The 18573-nt window shown below is 38.8% G+C and overlaps 2 protein-coding genes across 2 annotated transcripts in view; one reads left to right on the top strand and one right to left on the bottom strand.

Moving 5' to 3' along the window:
• Positions 1-419: 419 nt before the first annotated feature.
• LOC137388027 (uncharacterized) lies at positions 420-6804 on the bottom strand. The gene is made up of 2 exons (XM_068074545.1): positions 6501-6804; positions 420-475 (listed from the first exon to the last, which is right to left on the bottom strand). Exons 1-2 carry the CDS (start codon positions 6802-6804, stop codon positions 420-422), a joined length of 360 nt encoding a protein of 119 aa, XP_067930646.1.
• Positions 6805-15070: 8266 nt separating this feature from the next.
• LOC137387345 (uncharacterized) overlaps positions 15071-18573 on the top strand; it is a 31600-nt gene continuing 28097 nt past the window's right edge. The window contains exon 1 of the mRNA XM_068073736.1: positions 15071-15963. Within this exon, the coding sequence (XP_067929837.1) occupies positions 15168-15963 (796 nt within the window). The 5' untranslated portion in view covers positions 15071-15167. The remainder of the gene's footprint in view (positions 15964-18573) is intronic.

Genomic DNA, 18573 nt, shown 5'->3' on the forward strand with positions numbered 1-18573 from the left:
ACAGTTCCTGAACATGTGACCTCGAGCAAAAAATGGTTTGAATGAGCGCTCGAAAAATCATTTAGCTGACATAATGTAAATTACTGTCCTTGGCTAAGATCCCCAAAGAGTAAATAAATGTGACCACTGTGATGATAAAACACTTTTGTGATGTGGCCATTTTTACTAGCTCGTGACCGCTTTAGGTTTATTGGAACTACTCCAGCTGTTTGTCAGTCTTCGGTTGGTGTGGCTCCGGCAATTCAGTACAATAAATAGGGAATTTGCATCATGTATAGCTAATAATCATAAACAAGCCACTTAAGCTAAGTTTCGTGTCTTTGCTGTGTGAGAAATCCACTGGATGCTTGATATTTGAAGGATAGCTCAGACCCTTCCCCCTCCCTCCTTTACACATTGCCGTGTAGTCTATAGCAACACTAAGAGTAGTTATTTTGTCGCTGCTCCCAACTTGGGCTTATATCCTTGAGGACATCTAGAGGCATTTAGAGATAAAGTGACTATTAATAGGCAGAGGTACTTTGAAGCCTTAAGATCCTGTAGCTACTGCTAAGCGAGGTGAAAAATACATCTATGACTGATTGCAGAGTTGTCTTCTCATTCAAGAGTAGAGTTGCTCAGTAGTAAGTACCAAGGATGGTCTACCATAATGACATATTGCAAGCTACTTAAATTTTTAAAAGCTATTACAAAGAATAAATGTATTGTTAACTATTCTACTCAAAGCACATTTAAGGCCAGCTACTATGCCAAAGAGTACGTCTATGATCAATTACTATGCTAAAGGATACGTCTATGACCAACTATTCGATCAAAGGGTAAATCTATGACCAGATAATACACCAAATTATTCATCGATGCCCAGTTTTTATTCAAAGTATACATCTATGGTCAGTTTCTTATGATGCCACAGCATACATCTATGGTCAGTTTCTTACGGTACCAAAGTATACATGTATGGTCAGATACCATACCAAAACTTACATCTATGGCCAGATCCTATACCGAAGCGAACATCTACGGCCAGATCCTATATCGAAGCAGACACCTATGGCCAGATCCTATACCGAAGCGAACATCTATGGCCAGATACTACACCGAAAAGTACATCTACAAACAGTCACTGTAGCAAAATCCGTTATGTAAAAATCTTAAAAAATTTCATGGATCGTAATCTGTTCCCCACATTTCTGTTTACTATTAGGGATGACACAAAACGCATTGTAACATTGTGTCACAATGCTGCCCACTCAGCCGACCATACTGTTTCACTAACACACTTTAAGCTCTTTTGGGTTTCATTTTCTGTTGTGTGCTTGTCATTGAGTTTGTACAGAGCAACCACTGTGTGTAAATATGTTAAGTGTAAATATGCTAAAATCAGAGATTTCAGTAAGTATCCTAATCTCTCTTCATCTCTGACTATAAAATACATTGTTGCTCAAAGAAGTTCTCATAAATTTGTTAGGAGAGTACTAAATCTCTGATAATGATTGTGACGGTACTAATTAGATACTAACAAGCGCTCGACATTAACAGTAAAGCGAGTGGAGAGTTTGTTTTGAAAAAGTGGGTGAAACAGGAGACGAACACAAGTCAGGAGTCGTTAATAGTGGCTGTCAGGTGATATCTTCTATGTCTTCTCTAGCAGTAATGTCTACTTACTTCACGGTCATAGAATAGAAAATGGACTAATACCAGTAACTCATAGCACAAGCTTAACAATATGGATGCTATTATCATTGATAAATACGGAACTTTTAAAACGATCTGTAGCTACTACAGTAATTCGCAAGCCAACTAGTTACATGTATTATAGATGCTGTTTGACAAGCAAAATAAGCATAAAACAACTAAACATACATGTTTTTTCTATATAAAACGATAAGCATGACATATAATATTTATGTTCTCGCCCTAAGGATAACTTCTGCTGCCCAGTATTACGCGTAGGCTAGCAAAATATTAATGGAAATCTCAACCAGCTAAAGGCCAATATCTTTGTAGCCTTTGTTCTAATCATATAAATGCAGGCACAGACGGTTGGGAGCACCTGTGGTGTAATGGTTAGCACTACGGGCTACTGAATGGCGGGTCAGTGGTTCAAGCACCGCTGCGAGATCTGAGAACCCCACCCGGTATTAAATTGCGCCTATGCTCAACATAATATCTACCGTACATCCAGTCATTATGATACCATAGTGTGCACCTATGGCCAGCTTCTACACCAAAAGGTACATTTATGATCAGTTACTGAATAAATAACATAAAATGGAGTTGGAGCCAAATCAAACCGTTGCAATCTCGTATTGCAGGTTTTTCCAGCAGGTTTCTTCTTTATTGCAGGTTTCTCAAATGTATTGGCTGTACCTTTCATTTGAATAAAGCGGTTTTAATGTTCCGAATAAGTTTTTGGTCAAGGCTATGACCACCCGAGGAAGTGTAATTAACTCTGGCAGTTCATTTGAAGAAACAGGAAGGGAAAAATTCAATTATGACAGAACTTGCCATGCTATTTACCATTTGCCATTCACCCTCAGAACTTTTGTCAGCACTAGAGCAACAAATATGTTATACCCTCACGTGCACTTCAACTGTTTTAACTCTTTAGTAATTTACTGTAGATAACAGGATGTTTATTTACCTTTAGCAATCAAAAAGGCATTTGGATTGCTTATCCTGCACCTAATGCACTCCAAATTCTCACTGAGTATTTATTTATGTAAGACATTTGAAGGTTAACAGGTCCTGATACAGGTTCACCAATTCCATTTATACCTGTTAGCTGAAAACTTAAACTACCACACAAATTTGAGGTGTTGGGTAGAGCAGCGGTAGGTCGGGAAAGAGTTGAGATGCTGATTTTGGGAAAGGTGATGAGATAAGGTAAAGGAAATTTTGCATGAAGGCCTTTAGCACCTGTAAAAGAAAAGATTTTTCTATGGGGCTTCTCAAACTTGGAGGCAGTTAGAGAACGTTTACCGGAGGCATGTCACCTCCTACCATAAGTTCACAAGTGCTTGACATACATACAGATATCAGTATTCCTAGCTGACCTTAGTTCAATAGCTGTTCACCAGCTTTTGTTTGATAAAACATCAAGAAAGAGAAAATATTTAGTAATTATACAGCATTTCCAGGGCATCCTTCCTGATGGTAAGATTATCACAGTAAATCAAGCGATCGAATCTTTTGGGGGGAGCATAGAAAGTTTTAGAGGAGTACTTTCGAAAAGGAGCTTTTAGAAAGTACTTGCGTGTAAGTACTGAAGTACACTATAATACACAGAATATATCAGTGAAAGTCCTTTCAAATGACTACAACAGGTTTGCTAAACTCAAATGTACCTTTCAAGATTTAGGGGAGGTGGGGGCGCATTGGGACAAAATTCCGACATTATTGATTCAAATTGGTCATAGCAAATTTTATGGCTATTTCGTAGCAATTTTGATATAACTCAAGGTAGTTATGAAGTATTATGTTAAGCATACTTTGTTATAATCATAATAGCATGGGATGAATATTTCAGAATTTATCATCAGTTTTCTAATGCCTTTCCAATGTCCAAATGCACCTCAATGCCGGGGTGCACTGGGACAGTAGCGGGGTGCATTGGGACTACATATTAAACAACTGTAGTAGCCCTAAATAATAAACACAAGTCTATTTTGGGTATTTTATTTAAACCGTAAATAATAATAATAATTATTATTATTAAACTGCAGTAGATGAAACAATAGATACAAGTCCATTTTAGATTATTTATTTTATTTAAACTGTAAGTTGCATGGGTAAAAATAGGCCTATGTATTTGCATCACATCTGAATGTATTGACTTAAATCAACACTAAATGAAAACTGTTCTGCCAGTCTCTGAGTCCCACCGCACTTAATAGGCGGGTGAAGGATCATGGTGACTTGGTCATCATCAGCATCGCATCTTTCATCACCAACCATGAAGTATAGCATCACAGTTTGTAGATGGGAGTTTGAGATATTCTCAGGTAGATTTCTCTCTTCTACGATCCAACATAGTGAACCAATCTCTTTTTTGAAGCGTAACGTATCAACACAAAATCCCCTACTACAATATTTTTTGGGTTCATTTCTTCATTGTACATCTTCGTCTCAGACTCGCCATCATCGTCAACCAATTGTGCCAATGAAATGTTCGATTCTTCATCTCTTGTATCAGAAGTTTGGGATCTCTATCTTTCTCTTTTGTTGATGTTTACTCCTTCGGATTCTTTAGCTGGACTAGTAAGTAGGATGACTGATTCATTGGTTGCTGTTATGTTGAGCGCGATAAAGATGTTGATGCCATAAAGCCAATCCTCATCTAAAGGTTGAATGTGAATATGTTAGTGTTATCATTTCAATGTACTGCCATTACCAGACAGTTCGTAAGAGCAGTTTAAAAATTTAACAACGTATTAGTTTTTAAATTAAGATCACCCACTTCGAAACATTGACTTTAGCAACTTTCAATTTGTTATATATAGAAATATGTAGCAAATCTTGCCATATATGATTGTAAAAGAGCTAAAGATTATAGCTATATAACATGTAGATAGCAGTTGCAAATCTGAATATTTATAAGTACAGCGTATATATATATATTATATATCATATTATATATAATATATATATTATATTATATATAATATATATGTTATATATAATATATATATATTATATATAATATATATATTATATATAATATATATACATATATATATACATATATATATATACATGTATATATATTATATATATACAAATATATATATATGTATATATATATATGTATATGTATATGTATATATATTATATATATTATATATATACATATATACTATATATATATATATATATATATATCTATATATATATATTGTTTCCTCACCCCGGATACCTCGTATGGGTGGTAAATTCTGCTCTAACTCGGGTCTCCTACCAGAGATCTGAGAGTTTGAGCACTCGCCTCAAGATCTTAGCTGTTCCCAATAGCGCACTTTTCTGCAACTCACCTGAGTTGATTGTTGTTGGTATTTGGGCAAGCCACATTTTATGCACCGGTGTTATTGCGCCCAGTGCCCCAATGACTACTGGGATTACAGTTGTTCTTACATTCCAGCATTTTTCAATTTCTTCTCCAAGAGGGAGATATTTCTCTACCTTTTCTTTTTCTTTGCTGGCTATATTGTAGTCATTGGGTACTGCTATATCTATTATAGTAGCCCTCTTGTTCTCCTTGTCCACCACCACTATATCTGGTTGGTTTGCTAGGACATGCTTGTCAGTTCGGATGTAGAAGTCCCAGAGGATCTTAGGGCGGTCATTTTCATTGACCTTACCAGGAGCTTCCCACCAGTGTTGTGGTTTATTAAGGCAATACTCATCACATAGACTTCTATACACAACACCTGCAACATGATTATGCCGCTCAATGTATGCGTTTCCTGCTAGCTGCTTGCATCCACTGATGATGTGTTGGATGGTCTCAGGTGCATCTTTGCACAGCCTGCATCTAGGATCGTCTCTAGTGTGATAGATTTTCGTTTGGAGTTGCCTTGTTGAGAGCACTTGCTCCTGGGCTGCCCTGATTAGCGACTCTGTATTGGCCGTTAGGTTTCCTTTGTTCAGCCACATATATGTCTGGTGAAGATCGCCAACTTTAGATATTTGTTGGTGGTAAGCACCATGACGAGGTTTCGTGTGCCAGTCAATTTCCTCATCATCAGGGCGTAGGTCCGTTGTAAGAGCAGCCGATTGAAATTCAGCTAGCAACTTATCTGAAATGGCCATGGAGGCTGCATATGCTTTGATGCTTTGCTCCTCCTCTTTCACTGTCTGCTGTACACTTTTGAGTCCCCTACCGCCATCTTTCCTATCAAGATACAATCTAGTAGTATCAGATTTTGGGTGAAGTGCTCCATGCATGGTCAGCAGTTTACGAGTTGCTATATCTGTTTCTTTGATGGCTTCCTCAATCCACTTTATTATGCCTGCTGGATATCTTATTACTGGCAATGCGTAGGTATTTATTGCCATGACTTGGTTCTTGGCACTGAGCTGGCTCCGTAAGACCTGCCGAAGGCATTTCTTGTATTCGGTAATGGCTTTGTGACGTACCTCGGCTTCGTGGTTGATGTTGCTTTGCATAATCCCTAAGTACTTGTACCCTTATTCTATATCTTTGATGGTACCATTTGGCATTCTTAGGCCATCTGTGAGCATAGAATGGCCTTTCTTAAGAATTAGCCTTCCACATTTTTCAATACCGAAGGTCATTCCGATGTCCTTGCTGTATACCTGAGTGAGGTGTATTAGCGAATCAATGTCCCTTTCTTTGTTAGCGTACAGCTTGATGTCATCCATGTAGAAGAGGTGGTTTATCTTGGTGCCACTCTTAAACTGGTACCCATATTGAGTCTCCTCCAGCATATTGCTTAGAGGGTTTAGGCATATGCAGAAGAGCAGCGGTGATAAGGAGTCACCTTGATAGATGCCTCGCTTAATTTTTACACTCGCCAGCGTTTTGTCATTAGCCTCCAGTTCCGTCTTCCATTTGGTCATTGACATCTTGATGAATGCCACAAGATCAGGGTGAACATTGTACATACTGAGGCACTCAAGTATCCAACTATGGGGAATTGAGTCATAAGCCTTTTTGTAGCCAATCCAAGCCATGGCAAGATTGGTTTGCCTTCTCTTGCTGTCTTGACAGACTGCCGGATCCACCAGTAACTGATGTTTGGCTCCTCGGGTGTTACGCCCAATTCCTTTCTGAGTACTGGCCATATAGTGACTCATGTGCTCTTCCAGTTTGTCTGCAACTATTCCTGAGAGCAGTTTCCAAATGGTGGGCAAGCACGTTATTGGTCGATAGTTTTTAAGAATCGGCCCCTGCTTTGGATCTTTTATCAGAAGTACAGTTCGTCCTTTGGTCAGCCATTCTGGATGGTCACCTTGTTCTATTAGGCATTCCATCTGCTTAGCCATTCTAGTGTGAAGTGATGTCAATTTTTTTAACCAGAAGGCTTGAATCATGTCATGGCCAGGCGCTGCCCAGTTCTTCATACGCTGCACTCTGCACTTGATGTCCTCTTTGCTGATGGTGAGTCCTTGCTGAGCCACAGTGTGTTGATGGCTCTCTTTAAGTTTCTTCAGCCAATTTGCAGTGGTGTTATGAGTAGTCTCTTTCTCCCAGATGTCCTTCCAGAACTTTGAAGTGCTACATTGGGGAGGTTCAGACAATGGCCTCTGCAGTTCACCTTTGAACTGGGAATACACTCCAGATGGATTATTGATGAACAGTTTGTTCATTCTCTTGTTATCCCGCTTTTTGGTGTACCGCTTCAGTCGTGCCGAGAGTGCTACTAGCTGCTGTCTGGCAGATTCTAAAGCTTCTATTGTGGCTTCCCTTTTTGGACGCGCCAAACTGTGGTTAGATCTCTCACTGAGCCTACTAACTTTCTTGCGCAAGTCCTTGATCTTATTTTGTAGCCTCAGCTACCAGGATGGAATGGCTTGAAGCCTTGTTGGCAGTGGCTTAATATCCATCTCCTCCAAGATGACTGTTGCTGTACTGTAGATTAAGGCATTAGTCTCACTGATTGATCCAGTTGAGATCGATTCCAGTGCCAAGTTAATGTCTTCTAACAGCTTCTTAGGTATGGCCTTGCTAACTCTTCGTAGTGGTACCCTGCTTCCATAATCATTAGCAGCTGACATCTTGTTGTTGATATTTTCCGCAAGCTCTCTCACCCTTGGGTCAAGGTCCAAGTGCATGTCTTCTTCAACCCGTGAGTCAACACATGATTGTGTATGTGTGACAGTGTGTGTTGGTATGCACTCCTCGTTGGTTGAGGTTACTTGGGTGAACTGTTCCCTAATTTCATCTACCTCAAGTTCCGATATGAGGTTCCGCTTGATTATGTTACTCCTCTGAGCTACAAGTTGTTTAGCGGTTAGTGGCAATTCAGGGCGCATGTTTATCTACAGTTGACGCATCCTTCCCATGTAGCCCCACTTTTGAGGTTCACTCATAAAGTAGCACTGCATGAGGTCCGTGTTTTCAGTTCGAGTCCATTTCATCCATTTTGAACCAGTAGCCCATTTTTCACTGATTTCACTGATTTTGTCCTGGTTCAGCTACAGGCAGCGCGGACCTTTGAGGTCCGTGTTTTCACTGATTTCACTGATTTTGTCCTGGTTCAGCTACAGGCAGCGCGGACCTTTGAGGTCCGTGTTTTCAGTCCGAGTCCATTTCAACCATTTTGAACCAGTAGCCCATTTTTCACTGCCTTGTCCTGGTTCAGCTACAGGCAGCGCGGACCTTGTTTGACCGGGCGATGTCCGAGCCGGCATGGCTTTGGTTATTGCACTCATCATAGAGGTTGTAGACATTATACAAGCAAGGGTCTTGTCTAAGGACCACCAGAAAAGTGCAGTTGTTGGGGTTTGAACCGAGGACCTAATGATCACGGTCCCAATACCTTACCAACTGCACTATCTGTCCTGTATATATATGTACATATATATACTATATATATACATATATATATATATATATACATATATACTATATATATATACATATATACATATATACGTATATATATATACGGGAATACGGGTATACGGGTATACGGGTATACGTGTATGCACATGTATACATGCATATATGCATATGTGTATATATATACACATACATATATACATGCATATATACATGTATATATGTATATATATATATATATATATATACATATATATATATGTATATATATGTATATATATAATATATATATATAATTCTCAAAGTATGTCTGTGGATCTGTCTGTCATTCCGGCCATAGCTATTAATGTCTTGGAATAAAGAATGCATACCAAAGAAGATTTGATCCAAGGCATTCCCGTTCACCAATTCGACGCGGTACCCATTAGGCCAAAGAGATTGATTTGTTCACTAGCTGATATATGTCGTTATATATAAGCAAATACTCAATGGCTTTGCGTACTACACAGGGTGATTGCATAACATAGGACGAATAGCACTCATTAGCTTACTAAATTTTTCCATTGACATTATGCCAGGCTAATAGCAAATGGCAGGCAACTCTCATTACTTCTTATTGTTTATAAGCTGATTTTTAATACCAGGGCAATGCCGAAAAGCACAGCTAGTATATATATACAAGTAAAACTAACACAGACCTGTTTGTTGGTATCCCAGCTAGTTGGATAAGGGCATTTGTTGATATTCAAAAGCAAGTTCTCTCAGCATCTTTCTTGTGAGTCCAACATGCAGCTTAGATGCCAGCAAAAGGTGGGCGGTCATAGCTTTTTCCTGGTCATCATCTAACACTCTGCCATTGCTAAACCTTGGCTGGTAGGTTAAACAGCCTAGAGATTGGCCCTGTTCAATTGCATTCTTTGCTTTGGCAACATAACGCGAAAGTGTCGACTTCTTGATATTAAAGTTGGTAGCTGCTCCTCACAGCGTAGATTTTTCCCAACCAGTTGTACAGCAGCTGTAATATGCTCATCTGTATGACTAATGCGTATGGTGGGTTTTCGATCACGTACAATGGTTCTTTGTAATAAAAATTTATATATTTTAAGCATTTTTAAAGCAATCACAAACGAAAGCAATTTCTGACCCTTGTGACTTAATGCCAAGGCTAACATGGCCTTGATGAAGTGCATAGAGCAGCATTTAACTTTTTTGGCACTCTGGTAAATGTAAACTAACTGTGCAAAAATGCGAAATAGTTCATTGGGTGCCTTGGGACATGTTCCAAAGCGCCCTGTCCCATAATGCCCCCTCCTTAAACTATTGTTTTGTAAACAATTCACAAGCCTAATTTGATATGAATGTGCCCATCTGAAACTCAGAATGGTATGATTTCATGAACTAGCAATTCTCACTCTGCTGTATTTCTTTCATGCTAATTCAATTCAATTCATTCAGCAAATTAAATTCAGCTTAAAAGTTTTTTTTATTAGAGAAAAGTGAATAAGTAGGCTACTCCCCAAAATTTCCTCCTTCATGCAATGTGGACAAATATATTTTATAGTTGAGCAGTTATGTCATTTGCTCTTTCTGGTGAGTGGAAAGACGACTACACAAACTGTTGAAGTTTGAATTTCAGCCCTGTCCCAACGCACCCGTGTTCCAATATGCCCCTCCCTTCCCTACTATGACTATTATTCATTTCACTAATGTGGAACAAGCAAGATTAACAGGCATGCACTTATGTCAATTACAGGTCGTTTTGAAAAGGTTAAGGTCTGTATGGTGTCAATTAATAACTTAACTCAGCAGTAATTGATAACTGTAGAAGTAACCTATGAATGACTAACAACTTAATCTGAAATGTGAAGATTTGTTCATTTCAGAAAACATATCTGATATATAATATATATATGTATCTATAATATATCTACATATATATGCATTATATACATTTGTATATAAATGTATATATACGGCGATGGGATTTTTCTCCCTTGCCTGCTCTGAGCTGTACTGATGAGGCTTCAATAGCCAAAACAGTACTGTCTGTAGCATGAGTATATATAAAAAACAAATTGTTTCCTCACCCCGGTTAACCCACCCGTATGGGTGGTAGTTTTTGCTCTAACTCGGGTCTCATACCAGAGACCTGGGAGTTTCAGCACTCGCCTCAAGATCTTAGCTGTTCCCAATAGCGCACTTTTCTGCAACTCACCTGAGTTGATTGCTGTTGGTATTTGGGCAAGCCACATTTTATGTGCCGGTGTTGTTGCACCCAGTGCCCCAATGACTAATAGGATTACAGTTGTTCTTACATCCCAGCATTTTTCAATTTCTTCTCCAAGAGGGAGATATTTCTCTACCTTTTCTTTTTCTTTGCTGTCTATGTTGTAGTCATTGGGTACTGCGGCATCTATTATAGTGGCTCTCTTGTTCTCCTTGTCCACCACCACTATATCTGGTTGGTTTGCAAGGACATGCTTGTCAGTCCGGATGTAGAAGTCCCAGAGGATCTTAACGGCGATCATTTTCATTGACCTTACCAGGAGTTTCCCACCAGTGTTGTGGTTTATTAAGGCAATACTCGTCACATAGACTTCTATACACAACACCTGCGACGTGATTATGCCGCTCAGTGTATGCATTTTCTGCTAGCTGCTTGCATCCACTGATGACGTGTTGGATGGTCTCAGGTGCATCTTTGCACAGCCTGCATCTAGGATTGTCTCTAGTGTGATAGATTTTTGTTTGGAGTTGCCTTGTTGGGAGCACTTGCTCCTGGGCTGCCATGATTAGTGACTCTGTATAGGCCGTTAGGTTTCCTTTGTTCAGCCACATATATGTCTGGTGAAGATCGCCAACCTTAGATATTTGTCGGTGGTAAGCACCATGAAGAGGTTTCGTGTGCCACTCAATTTCCTCATCATCAGGGCAAAGGTCTATTGTAAAAGCAGCCGATTGAAATTCAGCTAGCAACTTATCTGAAGTGGCCATAGAGGCTGCATATGCTTTGATGCTACATACATATATATATATATATATATATATATATATATATATATATATATATATATATATATATATATATATATATATATATATATATATATATATATATGCCAGTCCAATGCCAAGAACCAAGTCATGGCAATAAATACCTATGCAGTGCCAGTAATAAGATATCCAGCAGGCATAATAAAGTGGACTGAGGAAGCCATCAAGGAAACAGATATAGCAACTCGTAAACTGCTGACCATGCATGGAGCACTCCACCCAAAATCTGATACTACTAGATTATATCTTGATAGGAAAGATGGCGGTAGGGGACTCAAAAGTGTACAGCAGACAGTGAAGGAGGAAGAGCAAAGCATCAAAGCCTATGCAGCCTCTATGGCCACTTCAGATAAGTTGCTAGCTGAATTTCAATCGGCTGCTCTTACAATAGACCTTCGCCCTGATGATGAGGAAATTGACTGGCACACGAAACCTCTTCATGGTGCTTACCACCGACAAATATCTAAGGTTGGCGATCTTCACCAGACATATATGTGACTGAACAAAGGAAACCTAACGGCCAATACAGAGTCACTAATCATGGCAGCCCAGGAGCAAGTGCTCCCAACAAGGCAACTCCAAACAAAAATCTATCACACTAGAGACAATCCTAGATGCAGGCTGTGCAGAGATGCATCTGAGACCATCCAACACATCATCAGTGGATGCAAGCAGCTAGCAGGAAATGCATACACTGAGCGGCATAATCACGTTGCAGGTGTTGTGTATAGAAGTCTATGTGATGAGTATTGCCTTAATAAACCACAACACTGGTGGAAACTCCTGGTAAGGTCAATGAAAATGATCGCGCTAAGATCCTCTGGGACTTCTACATCCGAACTGACAAGCATGTCCTAGCAAACCAACCAGATATAGTGGTGGTGGACAAGGAGAACAAGAGAGCTACTATAATAGATATCGCAGTACCCAATGACTACAATATAGAAAGCAAAGAAAAAGAAAAGGTAGAGAAATATCTCCCTCTTAAAGAAGAGATTGAAAAATGCTGGTATGTAAAAACAACTGTAATCCCAGCAGTCATTGGGGCACTGGGTGCAATAACACCGGCGCATAAAATGTGGCTTGCCCAAATACCAACAGCAATCAACTCAGGTGAGTTGCAGGAAAGTGCCTACTGGGAACAGCTAAGATCTTGAGGGAGTGCTGAAACTCCCAGGTCTCTGGTAGGAGACCCGAGTTAGAGCAGAAACTACCACCCATACGGGGTATCCGGGGTGAGGAAACAATTTTTTTATATATATATATGTATGTATATACATGTACATATATATGTATATATAAATATATATATATATATATATATAAATATATATGTATATTTGTGCATCTGTGTGACAGTATTATCTAAAAATCTGTCCCACATGAAAACATAGAGTAACGGATGCATAGAGAGACATAAATGGAGACATGAATGTAAAAAGGTTTTGTACATTTTCTAACTATGCGAAAGTGCAGTGCTTTACCAGTAGATGTTCTTTCTAATGCAATTTGTTCTGGTCATAGCCCAAGGCCCCAAATATCATCAAGGCACGCCTGCGTGTTCTATCGCCCAATAATACAATTAGTCAGGTAATTGAAAACTATTTAATCCTATTTGAGCTGATTGAAAACAGCTGCTCTCCAAGTAACTCTATGGATATCCTAAGAGTTACTAGCAATCATGGTCATAGGGGATAGACAGAGTTCTATACATTTCAGAAGCGTGAGGAAATAAGGAAACCGCTCCAGAATTCTTGCTTGATTGTGTGAGGAAATACGGCCACTGCCAAGAATTCTTGGTAAATTTGTCAGCATAACTATGCATTCTTTTACAGCGTCACTCAGCTGCTGCCTGAAAAGAAATCATAAAATTGATGTCTATGGCAGTTAAAATTTGAGAAAACTTCAAAGAATTTAACACAATGGCTTTATCAAAACAATTACTACTAATTAACTTTTTCTAATGTTTTTTTAATGCAGAACAGATCTCAGTGAGTCTGTTTTGTGATTAGGAAGATTAAAATTTCCTCTCGCAAACAATACAATGACATCATACCGAAGAGTACATTATTAAGATTAAAATTATATATAACTTTGTTATATTTAAGTTACGGTAAATACATTGGGCTTATTGAGTCCTAATGTTCAAGTTAATCAAAATTAATGATAATATAAATATTTATTTATTAATAGTTTAAAATTCAGTTAGTTTCTGTTCAGAAACACTCATTGCTTAGAGTGGCTAGGAAGCATAGCATATTGGGAAGCTTTTTACAAAAAAAGCATGGATAAGTCATGTTTTGCTGATCATACTACATGTATAAACACTATTGTTATCCCACATGGTCATGTGTCAACAAGGAGATCAGCATGTCCTGCTCAAACATGAAGGAAGGCTAATAAACTTCAGTCACTCTGCAAACATTAAAGACATAACGTTTCAGCTGTAAGCTTGACAGTACACTTGAAGCCAACTTTCACAGAACTTTAGTAAATTTTATCAAAGAGTATCGGTATTTTTCCTTCATTTGCTATTATTTTTTATATTTGAGTTGATCTGACTGCCAAGATGTTTCAAGATTGAAATTGACCAAACTTGGTCGGGATTAAAAGTCTATAGTTGTAAAGAGATTGACAGAATAGAGACACGTAACGCTGCAACTTGAAAGCAATAGCCAATATCAACTATTGCAACGATAGCAACTAGTGACATCATTTCCCATGCATTTTCCTTCTGAGTGTATTAACCACAATCAAGTTTTATCGATTCCATTCTTGAAACACCCTGGCAGTAGACCACTTCAAGCATAAAAAACAATCACAAATAATCAAAAAACACAAATACTTTCCGATAAAATCGACTTAAATTTTGTGTAAGTTGACCTTTAACAGCCCAATTTATTCTGCTATTAGTTTCCTACTAAGCTTGATCATTGTCATAGCCTATTTGAGTCGACTGGTGAGATGAAAAGGTGGCAGTAAATAGCTTCAACAGACGTAGCAATTGCTTATACGACCTCAAAGGTAGTTCTAATTCATCTAGCCGAAGTGAGTGCTTCACTTACAATGTATATGCACTTCCCAGGCAGCCAGTAACTTGGTTGTACCAAATCATTTAATTTTCTTTTGGAGTGAAATCGAGATCTAATTGCTGACAGCTGTTTTCATGTTTCACAGGCCTAGCTTGAGTACCTACTTAGTCTTATTTAGCCTATCTCTCACTAATGACAGCTGAACAGTCACTGATATCCGCTGACATAAGGCAACGGAGCCCATCTCGTCGGTCTGTTAAACACGATTGTGTTGCTGATGCTGTTGGAGAGCTTTTGACACGGTTCAATAAATCTATAGAATTGTAGTGGTGATCACACTAAATGGTCTTCCTATTCAATTGCTCAAACACATTTAGCATGGTACGCACTGTTTCAACTCCCAGTCGTTGACACAAATAAATTTCAATTCACATGACCTTTTACCTCTTGACATGAGAGTTGTGTATATATCATGCTGCTGAGAGTATAATCAAAGAGACTAGGCTGTTTAACTTAGGCGAGGGATCTAGTTCAAACGTCTTTTGTCAGCCTGTAAGATGGCTCTGTTTTCGAACAATGACGATTCTGTACAGTTATACGCGAAGACTTCAGAAGAGCTCATGACTAGCAATCTGTCTATTAAAGACCAGAAGCGACTGCAAAGACACAGTAACCTTCATGTTTTATCCTTCGTACTACACCTGCTGTGGCTTGTCACAACAATAGCAGTGGTTGTTACCATACTTAAGCTTCCTCGCATTACTCAGGATGTGCAAGCATCGGCTTCAACCTCTAAACTAGTGGATGACGGGGACCAACCAGCCACTTACAGGATAGTCGAAGAAATGATGGACTTGCAAAGAGAGGCGTTTGACATGTCCTTAAATGTGTCTCGTAACCAATTGGAAGACGCTGTGAATAAGTTAAATGAAATGCTGTCAGCGATGAAAAACCAGCAGGAAGAAGAGAAGAAAAACCTTGAAAAAATCCAGGTCCAGCTAGAACAACAACAACGGTCCCTCAACGACTCGCTACAAGCTCTTTGGCAAGAGTTCCGGACTCAGACGCGCTCATCGAACTCGTCGCAGCAGAGCTTCAACAGTCAGCTGGTGCAACTGCAGCGGGTAGTAAACTCCAACCAAACAGCTTTGCAACAGCAGTTGGACAGCCACCTGTCTGTCGCTGCCGACAACTTTAACAGTCTCACCAATCAGCAAGAGAATATTTCAACAGTTCTAAGAGCGGAAGTACATGAAAAACTGGACACTATTAGAATGGAGATGTTTGACGCGGTAAATGAAACACTGGGCTATCTCAGTAGAATCACTGATCAGATAGACACGGACACGCAATGTAAGTATTTATGTTCACACTTGTCTAACTTTTCCGAGTTACGAAAATTGTTTTTTAAATGAAACCGTTTTTTTCTATTTGTACGGCCGCAGTGAAATGCATTTGACGATATCAAAAGTAACAGCCTTAGAATATTTTTTACCTCATGCTACTTGTCAACTTATGCAACTGGAATACTTGTGCTGCTAGAGAGGAGAGAGTAACTGTATCCTCATAAAACAAAGATTGTACATGGTTGATAGAGTGATATAGGCATACAATGATGCAGCGGAAGGTTGTTGATGTTTAAAAGCATACTAAAGAACAACACAAATGTTATGGACAACTAAAGTGAACAAGACAAAAATAGGAAATATTTGACATGTGTGGGAATGTATACAATACTTAATTTCCGTACACCAATAGTGTAGCTACTGCTTGGCGCTTCAGTGCCTAAGCACTTCACTGGGCCGACAAGCAGACCATGTTTCCATAGTATAGGGCCCTGTATGAAAGTGATGGTAGTGTGATGCCTTACGTCAAAGTATATGTCTGCATATGCTTTGACAGGAAAGTAAGACCTATGCCCACACAGAAGTGCGACGCCGTGGCACAAAAATGGTGCATTACAAGGGTGTTTCGCTTCAAAACAGCGACACTGAATCATGACAGAATGAGAGTGACCCGGACAGCTGTCTCCTTGATGACATTGCAATGCCACATGGGGATGGGTCACTAGCTATTCTTGTATGGAAATGCAGCAAAATATAGTTGATCTGGTATGAACCTGAAGGTCATACAAACACATTATTCAGTTCAAATCAATATGACAACACAGGTTTCAAAACACTGAATAATCATCAAGCAACAGCTCTCAGGTTGTCAGCAAAACTTCTTGCTAAATTTTGGCTAAACCGCGTACATAATTAAGATTCAAACAACACTTTCTCAAATATATTTGGCCAGACACCTCCGGCTTGAAAAGCATTATTGTACATTCTCTAAACCTTCCCATATAGCTCGCAGGATATGATATTACCATGTAACAGGAAAGGGAATTGTGGGAAAGAATAACTGCCAGAAGAGTGTTTAATGATTTACTACACCTCCGTTCAGCGGTTAAGTCTTAGTTTCCTGTTGCTTCATATGCAGACATATGCCTTGACATAAGGCCTCCACAACCATTACCCTACTATAGGGCCCTATGGAAACGCTATATGTTTGTTGGCCCTGATCAGATCTGCTTGATATGCTTCGGTATTTGCGGTATTATTTCAGTATTTGCGTACCCAGGTTTAGCTATATTGTATAGCTATATAGCCATGTGTAGCTATATTATCGCTTAATGGAAACTTAGTAATAATGTTACTAGAGCGGGAACACAACCCTTAATTAAATAGACTATGGATATTGTCGTCAAATACATATAGCCAACTTTACTTCCCAAATGCATAACATCAAGTGCGCAGAAAGTAGAAACAGAAATTTTCATTGGATGTAGTATAGTTTTTTTTAATAAGAGACACATTTAACATTTACCGATTCTACTTGGTTTTCGTTCTGATTAGCAAGGCCTAAGTGGTAGTCTTTAGCTTGAAAAACTTGAGTTGAATATGTAAATAGTTTCATGATTTTTTATGAGTTTAATGGTGGTTTTTAAGGAAGATGATTAGAAAATCGCCACCATTTAAAGGGATATCGCCAATCGTATAAACGATATAATCGTGTAATGCCAATTTATCTCATACCTGATGATTTTCAAAGTGAGTGATACTGGAACTAACATGTATGGGCCTTCTACCCTAGGACACTTATGTATTCGCGGCATCTAACTTTCGCGTTTTCGCGGTGTCATCCTCTCGCGAAAATTTAATGAGCGAAACTAAACTATCATAACGAACGAGCGAAAACGCGAAGTTAAATAGCTTTGTTCATTGATATCCACAATAAAATCGTCATATTAGAAATGCAGGCAATTTTCGTCTGTGGTTGGGATCAATGGGAAATTTCTGGTAAACTCATTATAGCTAATACACCGACTGAGCAGCATGGCAAAGCAAATTAAGATTATATCAGTTTAGTCACCGAATTTGTAACTGATGAGGATGAAAGTCTGGTAGGTGAAGTCATAAAATTGCAGAATAATTATTGTAGTGATGAATTTTATTACCAACCAAAAACAATATCAACCCTCATCAGGTCTAACCACATTATCTCTTCAACTGCCGACCATGTACAAATTAGCTACCGGCCTAGTGCCAGCCATTTTACCGAAATTGTCGATATTGCTTCATGATATGTGTGCAGTATTTTTTCAAGTTCTACTTTAATTATCTGTATAATCACGAAAATCTAAATTGGCTATTATGTCATCAACAACTAATTACCTGTTTTATGACCCGCGCGGCAATTCTCAAACAAAAGTTTAAAATTGCTTCGTTGTTTTACGCTGATTTTATAGAGAAATCTTTGGACAACAGTCAATTTCATAAAACACTTAAAGACCGTGGGTTATGTGGTCAACAAATAATAAAATCAGGTTACCAGACAATTGCTGAGAAAGTCCAAAAATGTGTTTATGGCAGTTGCCCCTAGAAAACGCATAAGTGCGTTTATGGCAGCGTGTAAGGG

This window comes from Watersipora subatra, chromosome 2 (genome assembly GCF_963576615.1).
Source record: "Watersipora subatra chromosome 2, tzWatSuba1.1, whole genome shotgun sequence".
In the NCBI taxonomy this organism is placed as follows: Eukaryota; Metazoa; Bryozoa; class Gymnolaemata; order Cheilostomatida; family Watersiporidae; genus Watersipora; species Watersipora subatra.